At 42.1% G+C, this 22,368-nt stretch overlaps 1 protein-coding gene across 6 annotated transcripts in view; it reads right to left on the reverse strand.

Moving 5' to 3' along the window:
* mffa (mitochondrial fission factor a) overlaps positions 1–20,771 on the reverse strand; it is a 42,235-nt gene extending 21,464 nt beyond the window's left edge. For 5 of the 6 annotated variants that reach the window (XM_048542299.2, XM_048542294.2, XM_048542300.2 and 2 more), the window contains exons 1-3: positions 20,469–20,771; positions 14,435–14,652; positions 5,231–5,391 (exon numbers count right to left, since the gene is read on the reverse strand). In XM_048542299.2, coding sequence (XP_048398256.1) covers positions 5,231–5,391; positions 14,435–14,648 — 375 coding nt within the window. In that variant the 5' untranslated portion in view covers positions 14,649–14,652; positions 20,469–20,771. Of the gene's footprint in view, positions 1–5,230; positions 5,392–14,434; positions 14,653–20,082; positions 20,389–20,468 lie in introns of those variants that run through there. The other variant, XM_048542295.2, reaches the window with a different exon arrangement.
* Between the last annotated feature and the right edge of the window lie 1,597 nt (positions 20,772–22,368).

Below are 22,368 nucleotides of genomic sequence, written 5' to 3' on the forward strand. Positions count from 1 at the left end.
TATGTTCCTGTGACAGAAAAACACATTTTGCTTAATATTCCATTATGTCATATCACAAAGCCAATTCTTTTATCACTTTTTTACACTCAAAGTGTACTGATTTACATCCACTGCAGATAACTGAATTGTGACAAGGTATAACAAGGTGACAAGGATTAAGTAGTTCAAAATTCAATAAGTGTTCAGGATTAAGTAATTCGAATTTAACAAGTGTTCAGGGACAACAGGGTGTGACTGTAAGTGAGGCAGGTAGGGGGATTCTGAGTTCAGGAGTGTAGGACCCTCAGCTCTTGACCTTGTCCAACAGGTATGAGATTCTTGCTCCCTATTCAGACGGGGGGAAAAGGGCTGTGGACAGGATGAGCCAGCTGACCACGGCACCACGGTGCAGAAGGCCATTCGAGAGGGGGGGAGCAAAAAGACAAGTAGTTGTTATAGGGGATTCTATTATTAGGGGGACAGATAGTATCCTATGCAAGCCGGATCGGGAATCCCGCATGGTGTGTTGCCTGCCTGATGCCAGGGTGTAGGACATCTCCGACCGACTTGAAAGGATATTGGAGTGGAAGGGGGAGGATCCAGTCATTGTGGTCCACGTTGGGACAAACATAGGCAAAGCTAGGGTAGAGGACCTGTTCAGGAATTATCAAGCACTAGGAAGGAAAGTGAAGTACAGGTCCTCAAGGGTCATAACCTCCGGATTACTGCCAGAGCCACGTGCCAACTGGCATAGGGATAAGAAAGTTAGGGAAGTAAACACGTGGCTAAGGGACTGGTGTGGGAAAGAGGGATTCCATTTCATGGGGCATTGGCATCAGGGGGATCTGTACCGTTAGGACGGTCACCACCAGAACTGATCTGGAACCAGTGGTCTAGCGGAAAGGGTAAACAGGGTGGTCAGTAGGACTTTAAACTTCTGATTTTTGGGGGGGGGGGGGGGGGGGGGGAAGCGAAAGCGACAGAGAGCATGGAGTTAAATGGAAAGATAAAGCAGCAGGATAGCATGTGTGCAGGTGGGTTTAAGCTTGAGGCAGACTAGGAATGCAGCAAAAAGGAAGGATAACATAGAACATTACAGCACAGTACAGGCCCTTCGGCCCTCGATGTTGTGCCGACCTGTCATAGCGAACTCAAGCCCATCTAACCTACACTATTCACTGTACGTCCATATGCTTGTCCAATGATGACTTAAATATACCTAAAGTTGGCGAATCTACTACCGTTGCAGGCAAAGCGTTGCATTCCCTTACTACTCTCTGAATAAAGATAACTTAGGACATCTTATGATTTCCAATATTTCTAATAATGATAAGAAAGTTAGCTTTAAGGCACTTTACCTAAATGCTCATAGTATTCTTAACAAAGTAGATGAATTAATGGCACAACTTGTCTTGAATGATTACGATACGGTAGGCATCAGAGACGTGGTTGCAGGAGGTTCAGGACTGGCAGTTAAACATCCAAGGATTTACAACTTATCAAAAAGACAGGGAGGTGGGCAGAGGGTGCGGGGTTGCCTTGTTAGTTAAGAATGAAATTAAATCTACGGCACTGAATGACATAGGGTCAGAGGATGTGGAGTCTGTGTGGGTGGAGTTGAGGAAACACAGAGACAAAAAAACCATAATGGGAGTTATGTACAGACCTCCTAACAGTGGTCAGGGCCAGGGGCTCAAGATGCACTGGGAAATAGATAGGGCATGTCAAAAAGGCAAGGTCACAGTGATCATGGGGGACTTCAATATGCAGGTGGACTGGGTGAATAATGTTGCCGGTGGATCCAAAGAAAGGGAATTCATGAAATGCTTAAGAGATGGCTTTTTGGAACAGCTTGTGATGGAGGGAGCAGGGAGCAGGCTATTCTGGACTTAGTGCTATGTAAGCTTTACAAAAGATCTCAAAGTAAGGGAACACTTAGGAAGCAGCGATCATAATATGGTAGAGTTCAGTCTGCAGTTTGAAAGAGAGAAGGTAAAATCGGATGTAATGGTGTTACAGTTAAATAAAGATAATTACAGGGGCATGAGAGAGGAACTGACGAAAATCGACTGGAAGCAGAGCCTAGCAGGGAAGACAGAGCAACAACGGCAGGAGTTTCTGGGTGTAATTGAGGACACAGTACAGAGGTTCATCCCAAAGAAAAGAAAGAGTATCTGGTTGGCGGGCACGGTGGGGGAGGTGGAATTAGACAGCCATGGCTGACAAGGGAAGTCAGGAAATGTATCAAAGAAAAAGAGACAGCCTATAAGATGGCCATGAGCACTGGGAAAGCTACAAAATCAACCACAGGATAACAAAGAGAGAAATAAGGAAAGAGGGGATCAAATATGAAGGTAGGCTAGCCAGTAATATTAGAAATTATAGTAAAAGTTTCTTTCAATACATAAGAAACAAACAAGAGGCAAAAGTAGATATTGGGCCACTCCAAATTGATGCTGGAAGGCTAGTGATGGGAGATAAGGAAATAGCTGAAGAACTAAATAAGTACTTTGCGTCAGTCTTCACAGTGGAAGACATGAGTAATATCCCAACAATAAAGGAGAGTCAGGGAGCAGAGTTGAGTATGGTAGGCATTACAATAGAGAAAGTGCTAGAAAAGCTAAAAGGTCTAAAAATTGATAAATCTCCTGGCCCCAATGAGCTACATCCTAGAGTTCTGATGGAGGCACTGAGGAAAAGCAGAGGCAATGGTTGTGATCTTTCAAAAGTTACTGGAGTCTGGGAAAGTCCCAGATGATTTGGAACAAAAAAAAAATCGCTTTTGTAACCCCCTTGTTCAAGAAAGGATCAAGACAAAAGATGGAAAATTATAGGCCGATTAGTCTAACCTCCGTTGTTGGTAAAATTCTAGAATCCATTATTAAGGATGAGATTTCTAAATTCTTGGAAGTGCAGGGTCGAATTAGAACAAGTCAGCATGGATTTAGTAAGGGGAGGTCATGCCTGACAAACCTGTTAGAATTCTTTGAAGAGGTAACAAGTAGGGTTAGATCAGGGAAACAGTGGATGTTATCTTTCTAGACTTCCAAAAGGCCTTTGATAAGGTGCCTCACAGGAAGCTGCAGAGTAGGTGAGGGCCCATGGTGTTTGAGGTGACGTACGGGCATGGATTGAGGATTGGCTGTCTGATATAAGGCAGAGAGTTGAAATAAAAAGCTTTTTTTCAGAACGGCAACCGGTGACAAGTGGTACCCTGCAGGGTTCAGTGTTGGGGCCGCAGCTGTTCACTTTATATATTAATGATCTGGATGAAGGGACTGGGGCATTCTGTTGAAGTTTGCCAATGATACGAAGTTAGGTGGACAGGCAGGTTGCACTGAGGAGGTGGGGAAGCTGCAGAAAGATTTAGACAGTTTAGGAGAGTGGTCCAGGACATGGCTGATGAAATTCAACGTGAACAAATGCGAGGTCTTGCACTTTGGAAAAAAGAATACAGGGATGGGCTATTTTCTAAATGGTGAGAAGATTCGTAAAGCAGAAGTACAAAGGGATCTGGGAGTGCTAGTCCAGATTCTCTAAAGGTTAACTTGCAGGTTGAGTCCGTGATTAAGGAAACGAATGTGATGTTCTCATTTATCTCAAGAGGGTTGGAATATAAAAGCAGTGATTTGCTTCTGAGACTTTATAAAGCTCTAGTTAGGCCCCATTTAGAATACTGTGTCCAATTTTGGGCCCCACACCTCAGGAATGACATACTGGCACTGGAGTGTGTCCAGCGGAGATTCACATGGATGATCCCTGGAATGGTAGGCCTAACATACGATGAACAGCTGAGGATCCTGGGATTGTATTCATTAGAGTTTAGAAGGTTGAGGGGAGATCTAATAGAAACTTACAAGATAATGCATGGCTTAGAAAGGGTGGACACTGGGAAGTTGTTTCCGTTAGGCGGGGAGACTAGGACCCGTGGGCACCGCCTTGGAATTAGAGGAGGTCAATTTAGAACGGAAATGTGGAGACATTTCTTCAGCCAGAGAGTGGGGGGCCGGTGGAATTTATTGCCATGGAGTGCAGTGGAGGCTGGGATGTTAAATGTCTCCAAGGCAGAGACTGATAAAATTCTTGATCTCGCAAGGAATTAAGCGCTATGGGGAGAGTGTGGGTAAGTGGAGTTGAAATGCCCATCAGCCACGATTAAATGGCAGAGTGGACTCGATGGGCTGAATGGCCTTACTTCCACTCCTATGTCTTATGGTCTTATAACTACATCTCCACAGGTTACATTAAATTTAGCTGAGTTGTCAAAGTTCTTATATTTTTATTGTGAGCATTTAGCTCTAAACATTTTAGAAGCAAACAACAACTCAATAAAACACTTTGATATCAACTTTCCATACCATTTCTTAATACTTTCATCACAAAGTCTCACAGTGGTACACCAATACATTAAATCCACAATTAGCCTCATCACACTGGCAGAAACCTAAATTACCAATCCTTCCATCATCCTTCCTCCCCATCTAGTTTCCAAAACCCTTATTGGAAGAACCTACTCTCAGTAACAAGAAACATTTACGTCAAGAACTTTGCCGATTTAACTTTATTTAATTTTATCTCAATGAATTCCTTTTACACAAAACATACTTACCTATTACTTGCTCTATAACAAACTACTTCCATTAAGTTAAGAGTCAGCTTTCAATACATTGGTTTTATCTTGCAGACTGCAACCTATATATAAAGTCAGCAGACAGAGAAGTCTGATACAAGTTATCAAAGAAACTTCATTCCACCTATTTTAACTACAAAAGACAAAAAACTACCTCAGAAACTAATAGTGCAGACTTGCCTACTTGGTAGATTGAAGAGGCATCAAACCTACTTCAAATACAATGAATTAAACAACTCAGCTATTGTCAAACATGCTCAAATTAATAACAAGCATGTCTAATTTTTGAACCTTAGACTTATCTCATTCATCACACTGTTTCACAAGGCCCACAGGGACACCGAAAGCACCAATCAACACCACACCATACCCCAGATAGTGGCCTTCTCATCAGCAATATCTGACTATTATTACTAAACCATTACCATCTACTCTCCAGAGTGAACCAATTAATAGCACATATGCTAACATATACTTATTTATTACTTATGGCAAAATAAACATGCAGCAATAGTGTTATATATTTCGTTGAAGCATAGTCCTGTTACATTAATTTTTCATTATTCTATGTTAGAGAGGCACAAGGATTAGGGTGTGCATAGATCATACTTGAATCATTACCTCATCACTTTGTGTTGAAGCAACAGGTCGCTCAGGATCCAAGAAATCCAAAGGTTGCTCACTCAAAGTAAGCACACGAGGAGGGGTTTTCAATGCCAAAGGTTCCGTAGGGGTTGATGTCAAAAGATCAAGATCCCTTGGTCTAGTATTGCCATTGTCACCTAAAACAAGAAACCAGCATAGTTTGAGACACTTTGGAATGTTTCCTTGATTGTACAATAGTATTATTAAAACATTAATTATTAAGCAAAAAACACTACCAACTAAAAGAATGACCAGCTCTTCTGTGAAAGGCAGAATCAACAGTACAGTTCAGAATTAAGAAGGAGTATAGTAGCAGAATACCAGAACTTGTAGCAGCAGAAGCAGGCCATTTGACACTTCGAATCCACTACACCATTCAATGAGATCATGGCTGATCTGACAATCCTCAACCCCACTTTTCCGTCTTTTCCCTATAACCCATACAATAACCAATAATGTTTATCTTTTGGACCCAAAAGATATTTTTAAAAGATTAAAACTTCACAAATCTCTTATCTGAATTATAAATTATGCCACAAGTGTACAATAAAAGATATCAAAATATTTATCACAGGCCATGGGTTCAAGTCCCACTTCTAGGGTTGATGGCCAAAGATGATGTATTCATAACACAGCCAAATAGGTTAGGTAACAATCTGTCCTATGTGGAGTATTTTCAATGGCAGGTGGTGACAGCAAAAGAACTTCCTGGGCAACCACTTGATTGCGGGGGCGGGGGGGGTTGCGAAATCAGAGCCTCTATCCTAAGTATCCAAAGCTCCAAATTACAAATTTTACGTAAAAGTCCACATTATAGTCAGCTGTAACCTCTGACAGTCCCCTTCACTATCTGCTACTCCACCAATCTTAGTGTCATCTGCAAACTTGCTGATCAGACCACCTACACATTCCTCCAAATTATTTACATACATCACAAACAACAGTGGTCCCAGCACAGATCCCTGTGGAACACCACTAGTCACAGGTCTCCAATTTGAGAAACTCCCTTCTACTAGTACTCCGTCTCCTGTTGCCTAGCCAGTTTTTTTTATCCATCTAGCTAGTACACTCTGGACCCCATGTGACTTCACTTTCTCCATCAGCCTGCCATGGGGAACCTTATCAAACGCCTTACTGAAGTCCATGTATATGACATCTATAGCCTTTCCCTCATCAATCAACTTTGTCACGTCCTCAAAGAATTCTATTAATTTGGTAAGACATGACCTTCCCTGCACAAAACCATGTTGCCTATCACTGATAAGCCCATTTTCTTCCAAATGGGAATAGATCCTATCCCTCAGTATCTTCTCCAGTAGCTTCCCTACCACTTACGTCAGGCTCACCGGTCAATAATTACCTGGATTATCCTTGCTGCCATTCTTAAACAAGGGGACAACATTAGCAAGTCTCCAGTCCTCCGGGATCTCACCCGTGTCTAAGGATGCTGCAAAGATATCTGTTAAAGCCCTCGCTATTTCCTTTCTCGCTTCCCTCATTACCCTGGGACAGATCCAATCCGGACCTGGCGACTTGTCCACCTTAATGTCTTTTAGGATACCCAACACTTCCTCCTTCCTTATGTCAACTTGACCTAGAGTAAGCAAACATCTATCCCTAACCTCAACATCTGTCATGTCCCTCTCCTTGGTGAATACTGATGCAAAGTACTCATTAAGAATGTCACCCATTTTCTGACTCAGCGCATAACTTTCCTTCTTTGTCCTTAAGTGGGCCAATCCTTTCACTAGTTACCCTCTTGCTCTTTATATATGAATAAAAGGCTTGAGGATGGAACACTTATGTCAGATAATCTAGAAGCATTTGTGTATCTGTAAAGAATATGATACCTCATAATGAGTTTACTCACCAAGCTGGCTTGTTTTTGTTCAGACGTTTCGTCACCATGTTAGGTGAAATCATCAGTGCAGTCTCTGATGAAGTGATGTTATTCTACTCAGACTGGAATTTATACTGTTCGGTCCATTATGTTCAGTACTGTCATTTCAGGTTTTGATCTGTATGGCTTTATATATGGGGTTCAATTCTATATGTTTGTTGATTGAAGTATGGGTGGAGAACGATACCTCTAGGAACTCCTGTGCGTGTCTACGTTTGGCTTCGGTTACTATTGTTACTTTGTCCCAGTTAAACTGATGCCCTTCATTGCCTGAATATACAGATATTGAGTTCATCATGCCATTTTGCTGCTAGCTGATGTTCATGTATTCTGATGGCTAGTTTCCTTCCTGTCTGTCCAATGTAGTGTTTGTGGCAGTTGTTGCATGGTATTTTGTAAACCACGTTCGTTCTGCATGTTGTGGGAATGGGGTCTTTAATCCTTGTGAGAGTTAGTCGTAGAGTGGCTGTGGGTTTGTGGGCCATGATTCCTAGTGGTGTCAGGAGACTTGTTGTCAGTTCCAATACGTTCTTGATGTAGGGAAGTGTGGGAAGTGTGTTAGGCTGTACTTTGTCCTCCTGTTGTTGTGTGTCATGTAGGTACCAGTGGATGAAGTTGCAGGGATATCCGTTTAAGGCAAGGACCTTGTCTAAGTGTTCTTCTTCTTCCCAATGTAATTCTGGCGCGTTGCAGTGTGTCCTGGCCCATTTAAATTGTGTCCTTGTGTAGCTTTGTTTGTGGGTGATGTGGAGGCTGTTGTGGAAGTTGAGAATTTGATCTGTATGGGTTGCTTTTCTGTACACTGAGGTTTGGAATGCCCTGTTCGTCAGTCATTCTACCTTAACAGCCAGAAATGGATTGTGACTGTTGGTTTCTTCTTCCTTTGTGAATTTAATCCCCGTGAATACGCTGATGAGGTGGTGAGTCTCTGCTAATGTTTTGCGTTTAATAATGACAAATGTGTCATCTACGTACTGGATCCATAGTTTAGGTTGAAATGTGGGGGAAAGAGTGGTATGTTTGAGTCTTTGCATGACTGTTTCTGCAATGAGTCCTGTGATGGGTGACCCCATTGGTGTACTGTTGATCTGTTTGTATATTTGGCCATTAAAGACAAAGTGTGTGGTGAGGCAGAGATCTAGTAATTTAAGTATATTGTCCTTGCTGATGGAGTTGCTGTTTCCTCTAATAATGTGGCCACTGTTTCTTTGGCTAGTGGGACATCAATTGATGTGAATAAAGCTGTGATGTCACAGGATACCATAACCTCATCGTTGCTGATTTTTATGTTCTTGAGGGTGTTGAGGAAATCTTGGATTGGGGGGATAGAATGAGCTGATCCATCTACTAGGTGTTTCAATCTCTGTTGTAGGTGCTTGGCCAGTTTGCATGAAGGTGTGCCTGGTAGGGAGACGATGGGTCTGAGAGGGATGTCTGGTTTATGTACTTTAGGTAGACCACAGAAACTTGGCGGGGGTGGGGTTTTGGTGGTGTTTATGCCTCTGATTTCATTCTCATGAAGTCTGTCTTTAGTTATCTGCCCTGCATTCATTAGTCACTTCAACGTCTGACGATCCTATGACCAAGCTGCAGTAGTTGTATCTGTAAGCAATATCTGTGCTTTCTTAACACAGCCTGGTTTGTTCATAATGACGGTCTTGTGCCCTTTGTTTGCTGGTAAGATTATGACGTTCTTGTCTTTCCTGAATTTGTCAAGTGCTTTTCTCTTTGCTGTGTCAGGTTGTCCCCTTTGTTCCTTAGTGTAGTGTGGGGATTATAGTTTATCAGATGGCTTGTTGTGTTTCATCCATGAGTTTGTTGTCTTTTAATGTATTCTCCAGAGTGGCCATGAAGTCTGCTCTGTTCGCACCTTTGAGATGATAGTTCAGCCTGTGTAGTAGGACATTTTTCTCTGTTTCTGTGAGTTGTCTGTTAGATAGGTTTCTTATCCATGTGTCCAGTTTGTTGTTGTCCTTGTTTTGTGGTGGATCAGTTTGGTAAGTTTCTCCCGTAGCTCGTGTCTCTTCTTAGTTTTGGTTTTGTGTTTATTGATGGTGATGGCCTGTTCTAGGGTTGTAGTCCATTGCTAGTCTGTTGAGTTTAGATACTGTCATCTAGCATGGTGACAAAGCGTCTGAACAAAAACAAGTCAGCTTGGTGAGCAAGTCAACAATCTCATCCACAATTTGAGCTACAGATCTTTGCCAATACTGTAAACTTCATCACGTATGTAACACATAGCAGCAGGCTGAACTACCTTATCTCCGTTTGCAAAGTTCTCAAGGGTACGAAACTATAAACTTTGGTACCTAGCTTGCTCTGAAGAATTAGCCTTGGAACAAATACTAGTGGCCTCTGTCCCTTACAATGAAGGACATAAATGTTACAAAACATTCAAAGTAAAAGTGTTAACTTCCTGTGTGTTAGGAACTGGTCATGATTTGCAACCACTTGAAAAATGCTGTCTTGCTTGAGTCAGCTTCAGTGGACAGAATAGAGGCACAAAAAAAAACATGCACAGAATAGTACTAGAAATAGAGTTGTGCTTTTTAGCAGCTAACAAATACATTTTCAGCAAAGCATAACTTCTGCATGGAATGGTTTGCAATTTGACAATCTTTCCTGTTAGTCCTCACATGAAATGCTGTGTGAATTAAGTAGCAGAACATTTATTACTACTACAGGTCAAGAGAATTAGGTGCCGATAATAAATAGCAATACAAGATGCTTCCAGAATAGGTTCAAATTATTCTTCTTGAGCCTAGCATGAGTGGTCCAAGTTGGAAGATAGGACAGCACAGAATAAACCTGTCCTCCTGACTGAAGGAGAGAAGGGCAAGAGGTCTGCATGGGTAGGAACAACAGACTGGGACAGTAAAATCCCTTATACTGCAACATATTGAAGGTACTTAGTTTATTTAATTGGCTCAAAAACCTGAAGCCATGAACCCTCTATAAGTACAGGCGTTCATTCATTTTTCACATTGAGAATAGATTTAATTAAGAGTCACTATTGTGAGAATTTATTTAATGATCATAGTTCTGAGCTTCTAGGAGGTTTTCCATTGAGTCACATACTTGATACAAGCTGTGATTTGGACGTGCAGCACAGAAAAGGAAAGGAGTTGGGTTGGAGTACAATGACCTTCATAAATAGCCACTCAGTACTCTTCAGGGATATTTGATGTTGCAATCGGAGATCATCTTACACAAGAATCATACGGATTAACATCTGGAATTATCAATTGTTGATGAACACACAAAGTACATAGTATTTCATTTAGAAAGCTAGACCAAACAGACTGGTCTACTTGCTGGGGGACAATTGTGAAACTTCAGGAGTCTGCTGCGTGGGAACACTTTCATCATTGCAAGCACTGGTGAGAGAGGGAGGACCCAATCAGATAAGATGTACAAATAGGAAATGGGGTCTACTGAGTCTGCTTCCCCATTCGATGACATGACTGATATGAAAATCTTCAACTCCGCTTTCTTAGGTTTTGCTATAACCATTAATTTCCTTAGTGACTTAAAATCTTTCTCAGCCTTGAATATACACGAAGACCCAGCCTCAATATCTCTCTAATGTAAAAAACGCCAGATTCACAGCCCTCAGAGAAAAAAAATCCATAGGATTTAAGAACAGGAGTAGGCTGTTGGGGCTGCTCCACCATTCAATACAATCATGGCTGACTGAACATTTCAATGGCTTATACCGTCTCATCCATACAACCCCATATGCCACTAGTAATCAGATATCTATCAACTTCTACCTTAAGCAAACAGAAAGGCTGAACTTTTACAGTTCCCCGTGGTGAAGTATTCCAAGTGCATCCCTTTAATTATTCAGTCAGTTTAAATGAGGTCACCTTTCATTTTTCCAAATTGTAGAGAGCGGAGTCCCAGTTTCTCTTCATAACACAGTCCTGCCAACCTGGGATCAAGTCTGATGAACCCTCATTGCAATCCCTCTTTGGCAATAATATACTTCCTGAGATAAGGAGACCAAAACTGGGTCCAGGCTGTAGTCTAACGAAGCTTCTATACAATTAAAGCTACACTTCACTATTCCTGTACACAAATAATCTTGTGATAAAGGCCGACATTTTATTAGTCTTCCTAATAGCATGTTAGCCATGATGTGGAGATGTCTGTACTGGACTAGAGTGGACAAGATCATAAGTCACATAACACCAGGTTAGAGTCCAACAAGTTTATTTAAACTCGTAAGCTTTTGGAGCACTGCTCCTTTATCAGGTGAAGTGGAAGGAGGCGTACAGGCGCAGAGTATTCAGATGGAGAGATAATGGCCAGACAATTTGAAGTAATTAAGACTGTCAACTGGTAAGTACAAATAGTGAGAGCATAATATCGGCAGGTTAAATAGCCATTCTCTACCTTTATTAGTTAGTATAGTTTTTGATTACTTATTACTTTGATTAAATCCTTGTCATGCGACTCTGATACCTAATCATGTTATTCTTGCCATTTGGTTTGTCTCTAGCATCATCTCAATTCTGATTATTTGTAATTATCTCTCTGCCTTAATTAATCAGTTCATAGGTCATCCCTTCATTTGTTATTCAGCTGTTGGCACTTTACTTACAACGTTTGTATTAATCTGTTGTCAGTCTTGATTGCTTACAAAGACTTGTTATTCAACCTGTCACAATTTGTACTCAGCTGCTGACACTTAATTATCTTGGATTATCTTGCTATTATCCCTCTGCCTATATATTGTGCCCGTATGCCTTCCTTCCTTCCTTCACTTCACCTGATGAAGGAGCAGCACTTTGAAAGCTTGTGATTTTAAATAAACCAGTTGGGACTATGATCTGCTGTCATGTAACTTCTGACTTAATAGAACGTTGCACCTGCCTATTATCTTCATTGGTTTATTGACAAAGGTACATGGGTCCCTGTACATGTTTACATTTTACAACATCTTACAGATAAAGGAATATGCTGCACATCTGTTTTTCTACCAAGAGCACAATTTCACAATTTTCCACACTATAATCCATCTGCCTACAGCACCTTCCCACGGTATTCACCAAGGAGAGGGACATGACGGATGTTGAGGTTAGGGATAGATGTTTGATTACTCTAGGTGAAGTTGGCATAAGTAGGGAGGAAGTGTTGGGTATGTGAAAAGGCATTAAGGTGGACAAGTCCCCAGGTCCGGATGGTTTCTATCCCAGGTTAGGGGGGCAGCGGAAGAGGAAAATGCCGGGACCTTAACAGATATCTTTGCAGCATCCTTAAACATGGGTGAGGTCCCAGAGGACTGGAGAATTGCTAATGTTGTCCCCTTGTTTAAGAAGGGCAGCAAGGATAATCCAGGTAATTATCGACCGGTGAGCCTGATGTCAGTGGTAGGGAAGCTACTGGAGAAGATACTGATGGCAATGCAGGTCAATAGAGTGGTCAAGAAAGCATATGGCATGCTTTTTTTCATCGGACAGGGTATTGAGGACAAGAGTTAGCAGGTCATATTACAGTTGAGTAAGACTTTGGTTCGGTCACATTTAGAGCAATGCGTACAGTTCTGGTCGCCACATTACCAAAAGGATGTGGATGCTTTGGAGAGGGCACTGAGGAGGCTCACCAGGATGTTGCCTAGTATGGAGGGCCCTAGCTCTGAAGAAAGGTTGAGTAGGTTAGGATTATTTTCATTAGAAAGGCGGAGATTGAGGGGGGACCTGATTGAGGTCGACAAAATCACGAGGGGTATAGACAAGGTGGATAGCAAGAAGCCTTTTCCCTATAGCAGGGGACTCAATTACTAGGGGTCATGAGTTCAAAGTGAGAGGAGGAAAGTTTATGGGAGATATGTGTGGAAAGTTCTTTACACAGAGGATGGTGGGTGCCTGGAAAGCATTGCCAGCGGATGTGGTAGATGCAGACATGATAGTATCTTTTAAGATGTATCTGGGCAGGTACACGGATGGGCAGGGAGCAAAGGGATACAGACTGTTAGAAAATAGGTGACAGGTTTAGACAGAGGATCTCGATTGGCACAGGCTTGGAGGGCCGAAGGGCCTGTTCCTGTGCTGTAACTTTCTTTGTTCTTCCCCTGTAACTGGTGAAGGTGCAATACCTGCCCATTTACCTCCCCCCTCCCCAATATCCAAGGGCCCAAACATACCTCCCAGGTGAAGCAATACTTCACCTGCACTTCCAAGAATCTAGTCTACTGCATTCGCTGTTCACAATGTGATCTCCTCCACATTGGGGAATCGAAGCATAGACTTGGCAACTGTTCCACAGAACATCCATGTTCTGCTCGCAAAAAAGACCTTGAACTACCTGTTGCCTGCCACTTCAATGCACCACTTTGCTCCCTGGCCAACATCTGTCTCCAGCTTGTTACAGTGAAGCCCAACATAAGTTGAAGGAGCAACTCCTCACTTTCCGCTTGGGGATCCTACAGCCCTCCGGACTCAATATTGAGTTAAATAATTTTAGGGCCTAAACTCGTCCATGTCCCAGCTCCCCACCCCACACATCAGACCTTGTTACTACACACCCCCTGTTTAAAGTTAGTCACTAACAGTCCCCGTTAACAACTACTCACCCTCCCAGCCTGATTGTTAGCAACTATTTTGTCTGTCCAACTGTCTCTCTCTTTGGGGTCTATCCTTTTGTTTACTCCCTACTCCACCCACCTCCCTATTTTCTGTTTATAAACTGACGTTTTCCCAGCCATCATCAGTTCTGAGGAAGGGTCACCGGACCCGAAACGTTAACTGTTTTCTCCTCCACAGATGCTGCCAGATGCTGAGCTTTTCCAGCAACTTTGTTTTTGTTTGGAACGTTGAGCCTTTTGGAAGATTTCTGGCAACTTTGTAGGCAGTAAATCTAAATTTGAGTGTTATGATTCTAATGTTCCCCTTAAAAAAAAGCCTCACCTGTGTCTTAATTGGTTGACCTGTTCCTCTGAAATTATGCCCTCCAGTTCGACACTCTTAAAAATGATCTTTAAACCGCCTAAAAATATCATTACTTAGAGAGTGGTGCGAATGTGGATAATGCTACTAGGTGGAGTGATTGAGATGAATGACATTGATGTACTTATGAAGAAGTTAGATACATAAGTGAGAAAAAATTAGAAAGACATGTTGATAAAGTTAGATGAAGTAGGAGGTCGGTATGAAGTATAAACAATACTTTAGACCTTTTGGGCCAAATACTTACTACAATGTTGTACATTTAATGTAATGTAGTTGTGACATAATATTTCTATACTACGGTTTTGGCCTGAACCATAAATAGAGTACCTGCTATAAAAATCCTTTCTGGCACCTCCATCACAACTGTGTTGTTCTGACAATCTCCTTTTGCCCACCTGTCTTCACCATCTTCTGGTGCAACCTGTAGCTTCTCTGGTACTCTCATTCGCTGGCTAATGCCTTCAGTGTAATCCATCTCATACTGGATGCGGTTAATTTCAGCCATATCAGCAGCAGGGGAAGGAAATGCTGCTACGTTCATGATACTGCAAAATAATAACGAATATCAGAGCAAGCATGACAACAGTAGGGAAAGATTAAACCCCAGATAAAATACACAACTTCAGCTGCAAGACTAAATTGAACACAACCCACATAAACTGAAATGGAACAAATCAGAAGTTAAATAGCTCTGATCAAGAATAACCACACTGTTAAAGTGTCCAAACATTGCTCTCCTGGCTGTCTGGCATGAACTGGCCTTGTACAATTCAAAAATATCTGAAATATTAGCAAAAAAAAATGTGTAGATGAACTTTTACACCCTGTCCCGAATTTACAATTTGTGCGTACAACTGTAGCATTATCACTCGTGCTTCAGAAGTGTGGAATTTTCTTATATCCAGTACACTTAGATACAGTTACAGGTTTTATTATACAAAACATCTTGTTTATGGAGACACCAGTTTGAGCTATATAACACTACAACAGTAACTTGCACTTATACAACACAACTAGCATTCTAAAATATCTCAAACTGCACCACTAAGGTACATACGACAAAAAAAAGACAGCTCAAGGAAGGGGTTATTAGGAAGGTGATCAAAAGCTTGTTCAAAGAGGTGGGGTTTTTTTTTTAGTTCACTAATAACATGTGGACATTGCAGGCCAGCCTTCATTTATTGCCCATCCCTAAGTGCCCTTGAGAACTGTCTTCTTGAATCACAGCAGTTCACGTACTGTAGGTTGATCCATAATGTCTGAAGGCAGGGAAGTATTGGACTTTGATCCATTGACAGTGAAGGATGGTGAATGGCTTGGTGTAGTGGTCCCGTGTATCCGCTGTTGTTCTTCTAGACAATAGTGGTTGGGGGTTTAGAAGATGCTAGGTAGCCTCAGTGAATTTCTGCAGAGCAAAGTTTAGATGGTACCAACTGCTACTATTCCATTTCAGTGGTAGGAGTGGATGTGATGCCAATCAAGCAGGCTGCTTTGTCCTTTGGATTGTCTCAAAATTCTTGAATGTTGTTGAAGCTACACTAATCCAGGTAAGAGGGGAATACGCCATCACATTCCTGAGTTGTCTTGTGGATGGTTGTTAAGGTATGGAGAATCAGGAGATGAGTTACTCGATGTGGTACACCTAACATCTGACATGCTTTTATAGCTATGTTATTTATATGGCGAGTCCAGCTGAGTGTCTGGTCAAAGGTAACCCCTATTATGTTGACAGTGGTGGGAGTCAGTGATGATAAAGCCACTGAAGGAAAAAGTGCAGTGGTTAGATTGTCGCTTACTTGAGATGGGCATTGCTTGGCATGTGTGCTGCCAATGTTATTTGTTACTTTGCAGCCTAGCCTGGATATTGTCCAGGTCTCACTGCATTTGAACATGGACTGTTTCAGTATCTGAGTTGTGAATGGTGCAGAATATTGTGCAATCATCAATGAATATCCCCACTTCTGGCTTCACGATGGAGGGAAGGTCATTAATGAAGCAGCTGAGGATAGTTGGGTCTAGGACACTAACCTGAGGAACCCTGCAGAAATGTCCTGCATCTGAAATGACCGATTTCCAACAACCACAACCATCTTTCTATGTGCAAGGTATGATTCTAAATAGCAGAGAATTTGCCCGATTCCCATTAATTCTCATTAAAAACAGGAATCAAACATTTACTAAAATGAGAATCTTAAAGAGGAAAGAGATGTTGAGTGACATACGGGCCCAAGAATGGACTTCCAGAATTTGTCATGCGGACGGCAGAATACAGTTTCCAGTTGCAAGGCAGGGAGAAATAAAGAGTGGAACAAGGCAAAATACTGATGGTCACTACTCCCTACCTGCATCCACCCCATCTTACCCTTTCCCCAGCCCCATACATCCTCCCTCTCACCTCCTTGACCTGACACAACTTGTCCATCTTTTCTCCCACCCACCCCACCACTCCCTACCTCATCCACCTACCACCATCCCACCTACTTTTCCACAGCTCCATGCATCCTCTCTCTATTTATTTTCCAGCTCTCTTTCCCTTCCCTATTTCTGAAGAAGGGTCCTGACTCAACATGTCAACTTTCCTGCTCTTCTTATGCTACTTGGCCTGCTGTGTTCCTCCTGCTCCACACCGTCTCGTCTCTGGTCACTAATAATGCCAGCAATGGATGCTACCCAACATGATAAATTACTAGAATAATGACAGCAGATCTGATCAAGTGCTGTTTCTCCAAAGAATATCAGCACCACGCTATGCAATCACTTGAATAACAACGTGGAGTATATTTCTTGTACTTACAACCTACATTGTAATGTTGTCATTCCATTATAATTTATATTATTAATGTTGTTACATCAGGGAGTTAGAAAGTGAAAAGCATTAACTTAAGATCACAGCAATGGGGGAGAGGTTATGAGTTTGTTAGTGCAGTGGATGCTAGAACATGGAAACATGCCAGAAAGAATACTGGAAGCGGCATATATACAACAACGGTTGAAAATGAAAAGTTTAGGCTGTGCCTAAATAATCAAACTCTTTCAGATGGTTCCAATAAATATGATGGTCCTCTTCTGTGGTGTAAAATTCTATAGAACATAGAACATTAGAGTACAATACAGGCCCTTTGGCCCTTGACGTTGCACTGACCTGTGAAACGAATCGGAAGCCCATCTAACCTACATTATTCCATTATCATCCATATCTTTATCCAATGACCACGTAATTGTCGAGTCTACTACTGTTGCAGGCATGGCATTCATGCCCTTACTACTCTGAGTAAAGAATCTACTTCTGACTTCTGTCCTACATCCGTCACCCCTCAGTTTAAACCTATGTCCCCTCGTGCTAGCCATCACCATCTGAGGAAAAAGGCTCTCACTGTTCATCCTATCTAATCCTCTGATCACCTTATTTGTCTCGATTAAGTCACCTCTTAACCTTCTCTCTAACGAAAGCAGCCTCAAGTCCTCAGCCTTTCCTCAGAAGACCATCCCTCCATACCAGGCAACATCCTGGTAAGTCTCCTCTGCACCTTTTCCAACGCTTCCACATCCTTCCTATAATGCGGCGACCAGAACTGTACGCAATACTCCAAGTGCGGCTGCACCAGAGTTTTGTACAGCTGCAACATGACCTCAGGGCTTCAAGACTCAATCCCTCTACCAATAAAACCTAACACACCGTACGCCTTCTTAACAGCCCTATCAACCAGGGTGGCAACTTTCAGGGATTTATGCACATGGACACCGAGATCTCTCTGCTCATCCACGCTTCTATGGTTCTACTGTTCTCACTTTGGCAATATTCTACAGCATTGCATGCTTGTTATTAGTTAATACGTATTAGCTCTTGTTATTATTAACCATTATGCGTTGGTTAGCTCAGTTGCCTAGATTACTGACATGTGATTTGGAATTATGCCAATAGCTTGGATTTGATTCTTGTTTCAGCTGAGGTAGACTTTGGAACTGTTTCTTTGGCCTGCCCTCATGAACGGAAGGCAATGGAAAACCATCACAAAGAAAAATTATCACAAAAATGGCTCAGGGAACAAGTGTCAGCAAACAATTAACCTTCAGGCAAATCAACATGTCATTATTGACTACAACCAAAATCAGATTTGAGAAATACCCTGTCAAAGGAAATTCACTTGTTTTACTCCCTACCATCTCAGGAAAATTCATCACATGCTACTCATGCTCCCAGCCAATAAATTAAAGGAATAAATATTCAAGGCCTGAAAAGGAGAAATAGACTTAATTCTGGCAATTTAATCAGTATAAGGTAAACTAACAAAACATGAACACTTAGTTAGATCTGCATATGTGCCTACTGGTGACTCACTGAAACATCAGTCTTAAATGACGCAACCATTTGAACCACTGGTTTTATTTTGATTCCATGGTAGCACAAAGAACTGTGAATGCTGGAAATCCGAAACAAAAACAAACTGAAGAAACTCAGCAGAACCAGCAGCATTTGTAGAGAGAAAAGTCTTGTGGCTGTTAATCAGATCGACAAAGCCCTGCTCAGTTTCTCTGGCACTTTATGTATTTTGTGTTGATGAAGAATAAAGTTGAAGTTAACTCTTTCACCGGACAGCAATACAACTCATATACTCAATCCAAATTCTACAACATTTGGGGAAGCTGTTATCACTAATTTGTTTGAACTAAGTGTGGAGTTGGATGAACACAGCAGATCAAGCAGCACCTTAGTGCTCCGAAGATGCTGCTTGGCCTGCTGTGTTCATCCAGCTCCACACTTTGTTATCTCGGATTCTTCAGCATCTGCAGTTCCCATTATCTCTCAAACAAATTAGTTTTTGTTTGAATAAAACTAATGGGGATATACCATAATACTTGAAAATTAATGTATTGGTCATACTGGAGTGCCATTTCAAGTTATTCAAGACAAGGTGAACCACGTTTACTGAAGCAACATGATCACTTGCAACATACAAAAGCAATGTGGTCACTGAATCAATTTCTTCATGCTGGATAGTTTTGTAATTACAACCCAGCAGTGTACTGACATCTACCATTTTACAGTCCAATTTCCACAAAACAAAAGTCATAGTTTAAGAGATAATGGGAACTGCAGATGCTGGAGATTCCAAGATAATAAAATGTGAAGCTGGATGAACACAGCAGGCCAAGCAGCATCTCAGGAGCACAAAAGCTGACGTTTCGGGCCTAGACCCTTCAGAAGGGTCTAGGCCCGAAACGTCAGCTTTTGTGCTCCTGAGATGCTGCTTGGCCTGCTGTGTTCATCCAGTCATAGTTTAAGGATGAGCAGATCTAAACTGGAATGTTTTCATCAAATGAGCAAAAGGAAAAATAGCTCAAAAGAAATTAAAACAATAGCAAAACCAAAATGTAGCACTAAAAGCTGATCGTTCCTGATGTATTCAATGCTGGCAAGAAATTACATTGTTAAAGTAATTAGCTACAACAGTTAGACAGCTGCACATTTTTATCATTGAAATTATAAAACTTGTACTTCACCAAGAATGTAAATTTCCTCCCCCAAGTTGTCATTTTTTTAAATTCTAAGGGCCCCTACATTACTGCACCATAACTGATTCCCAAAAATGCAAGAATGACTGATTGTCCCCCACGTATTTTTTAGAACACTTGCTTCTACTTAGCGCCATCCTCCTCAGCAATTTGGTTGTCCCCCACGTATTTTTTAGAACACTTGCTTCTACTTAGCGCCATCCTCCTCAGCAATTTGGAAAATGTAAACGTCAATAAAATACCCGTTTTAATAATAATAGCTATCTTGCCCAAATTATTTGAAGATTCATCCATTTTAAAAAATCTATTCAACTGAGCTAAATTTATTCCTATAATCAATAAGCTACTTCTTACAATATTTTGATCACGCAATTTTCCTGTTGAACAGACTTGGCAGGAAAAAGATATTGAAGACAGTACTTAAAGCAGACCATAGTATTGTAAAATATACAAATACGTACAGAAATGGTCGCTACTTCATCTTGTAAAGGAGCTTGCTCTTTCTAATGGGGATCCAACATATGCGGCTGATTGGACAGGCTTCCTGTTATTTGTTCGAGCATTGGGTTTTGCCTCAAAGGGTAGTATTTACTACATTGATACAAGGTTTCCAAGTCAGATATCATCACTGGATGGTGATTCCATAGGCTGAAGCTATCACATCAGGGCCAGTGAGGGCGGGAGACGGGGGGGTGGAGGGGAGACAAATTTAGATGGAGGGTCAACCCGTCACTTGATTTCATTTTAATTCTGGTCTCATTTCTCGGAGGAGCTCGATCTAAACTCTTTTATTTCTTATACGTTTATTGATATTTTCTCAACCCTACCCCTTCCCGATGTATTTTACCTCCTGTCGGACCTGCGGCGACTTCACTGCGCGGAAAGACAGGCCAGGGGCTCTGACTCGATTCCAGGCCGCAGCAAGTTACGAAGTTTTTTTTCCCTCAGTGTCCAAATCAAAGGTCGTCCAGACTTCGTATCACAGCGCAGGAGACATTACGAATAGAGTGACAACAAGTGCCTGCTCCTTCCGACGGGCAAGAGGATCGTGAGGAAGAAAGACACTCGAAACAGAAGAACCTGCTCGCCTCAGGCCATTGGCGACACTGCGCACGCCCACCATCAGACAGCGGGTGCCCGAATGCTGAAACTTACACTACGCATGCTCACCAGCCGGCAGCCGGGCCCAGTCCACCTCATTGCGCATGCTCACCAGCCGGCAGCCGACGCGAGCGTCGAGGTGCGCACGCGTCAAGGTGTCAGCCAGGGCACCTGCCAGAGGACAGGGCGAGAGGACAGGGCGGGAAAACAGTGATGGTCGTCGGAGTTTAACGTGGTGTGTGTGTGTTAGGTACGACGACAAACTTAGAACTAAATCACTTTTACGTGAAGAAAGCGTAAAGTTTATTTCAGTCCTTCATTGAGATCGTGTGGATTCTTCAAGGACTTAACAGAGTAGGTGAGGAGAAGGATCACTGGACTCCAAACATTAACTTTGTTTTCTCTATCGCAGACGCTGAGTTTATTCAGCAATTTCTGCTTTTTGTATCAGATTTTCACTCTCCACAGATGTTTGTTTTATAATGCTGAGAGTCTAGGGCCAAAGGATTGAAATCTTCGAGTAGCGGGGTCGCACATTTAAGTCAAGAATGGGGAGAAATTTCTTCTCTCAGAATTGTTACGATGCAGACGAAGGCCATTCAGCCCATCATCCTTGTACCAGTTCTGTTAATAATTCAATATCCTGTTTTGTCCCCATACCCTTGCACTTTTTTTTATCAGAATAATCAATGAATTCCCTGTTGAATACCTCAGTTGAACCTGCCTCTACTAAACAGTACCTATTCCATGCCCGAACTACTTGCTGCGTGAAAAAGTTTTTCCTTACATCACCTTTACTTCTTTTGCCATAACTTTAAATCAATGTACTCATCTTGTCTCTCTCACATAGCATTGCTGTATCTCCCTATCCATCCTGCTCATGATTTTAGAAAGCTCAATCAGATCTCTTCTCAGCCTACTATCTACAGTGGTCAGTCCCAACTGCATCAATCTGTCACCATAATCAGGTCCTCATCCCTGCATCCGTTGTCGTAGAGGAGTTGGAAGGTCATGTTGTGGCTGTATAGGACATTGGTTAGGTCACTTTTGGAACACTGCGTGCAGTTCTGGTCTCCCTGCTATAGGAAGGATGTTGTAAAACTTGAAACGTTTCAGAAAAGGTTTACAAGGATGTTGGCAGGGTTGGAGGGTTTGAGCTACAGGGAGAGGCTAAATAGGCTGGGGCTATTTTCCCTGGAATGTTGGAGGCAGAAGGGTGACCTTATAGAAGTTTATAAAATCATGAGGGGCATGGATAGAGTGAGTAGCTGAGGTCTTTTCTCCCAAGGTGAGGGAGTCCAAAACTAGAGGGCATAGGTTTAAGGAGAGAAGGGAAAGGTTTTGGAATGGATTTGGAGCTCAGGTTGTGGATGTTGTGGTTGGTTGGCTTGCCGAGCTGGTTCATTGTATTTGCGCAGACGTTTCATTATCCTGTTGGGTAACATCATCAGTGCAGCCTCCGATGAAGTGCTGTTGTGTTTTCCTGCCTGTTATTTGAACTCTGGAGTCCGTTGAGCTGGATTAGCTCACTTCTGGTTTTCCTTCACAGTGGAGTGTATATGGACTCGAGCTCTATGTGTTTGTTGATGACTTTCTTAGTGCAGTACCAGACTTCTAGGAATTCCCGTGCTTGTCTTTGCTTTGCT

The sequence above is a fragment of the Stegostoma tigrinum genome, chromosome 14 (assembly GCF_030684315.1).
Source record: "Stegostoma tigrinum isolate sSteTig4 chromosome 14, sSteTig4.hap1, whole genome shotgun sequence".
Taxonomy (NCBI): Eukaryota; Metazoa; Chordata; class Chondrichthyes; order Orectolobiformes; family Stegostomatidae; genus Stegostoma; species Stegostoma tigrinum.